We start from the raw sequence: 762 nt of genomic DNA, 5'->3' as shown, positions 1-762 counted from the left end.
GCCAGATCTGGCCCGGGCCTTGACTTTGACACATGTGATACGACCCTTGAAGCAAACATATGTTTGAACTGAAACGGTGGAGCAAAACATGAAGACAGATTATACAACTCTCACAAGCATGTTTTTTCCGCTAAATATGTCTGCCGATATGGCTGTATTAATTATTTTCCTCATTAACTGGTGGCTTGTGTCGACTGTCTGTCATCTAGTGTGTGTCTTCTGGGGAACCGTTCTCTGAAGAATGACAAGTTTGAAGTGTGCGCCAAGACCGAGACGCTGAACAACCAGACTGTGACCACCGATCTCTGGAAACTTTTCTGTAACAGCGAACATCTCAACGCCACCTGCGATGACTATTTCAGTCTCAATAACGTTACGGAGATCCCGGCTATTCCCGGGCTCTTGAGCGGCGTTTTGAAAGGTGACATTTTTACCGTTCAAACTGTTTGATACGCGATAGAACTTGGGCGAAAGGTCGATTTCTTCTCTCCTTGCTTTTGTTGGCGACTCAGACAACCTATGGGGTGACTACGGTCCAGCTCATACGGTCATCGAGAAGAAAAACCAGGAATCGGTAGAGGCTCAGGACAGTTCCGGCGATGTCTATAAACCCTACGTCTTCAATGACATGGCCACCTACTTCACACTGCTGGTGGGAATCTACTTCCCCTCAGTTACAGGTGAATACTGTGATATGGCGAGAAAGCCCAGGCCACAGAATGTGTCCCGTTGCTTCAGGTGCCATTAAAACTGAAGGCTTGT

At 47.2% G+C, this 762-nt stretch overlaps 1 protein-coding gene across 1 annotated transcript; it reads left to right on the top strand.

Annotated features, from left to right (window-relative positions):
* Window positions 1-177: 177 nt before the first annotated feature.
* On the top strand, window positions 178-680 carry LOC109509024 (solute carrier family 12 member 7-like; the record flags this gene model as incomplete). The annotated part of the gene is made up of 2 exons (XM_019858955.1): window positions 178-421; window positions 513-680. Coding segments are annotated over 2 exons (412 nt in total), but the record flags the coding sequence as incomplete, so codon positions are not given.
* Window positions 681-762: the final 82 nt, after the last annotated feature.

The sequence above is a fragment of the Hippocampus comes genome, unplaced genomic scaffold, assembly GCF_001891065.2.
Source record: "Hippocampus comes isolate QL1 unplaced genomic scaffold, H_comes_QL1_v1.1 C16732496, whole genome shotgun sequence".
In the NCBI taxonomy this organism is placed as follows: Eukaryota; Metazoa; Chordata; class Actinopteri; order Syngnathiformes; family Syngnathidae; genus Hippocampus; species Hippocampus comes.
This window is presented reverse-complemented; position numbering and strand designations above follow the sequence as displayed.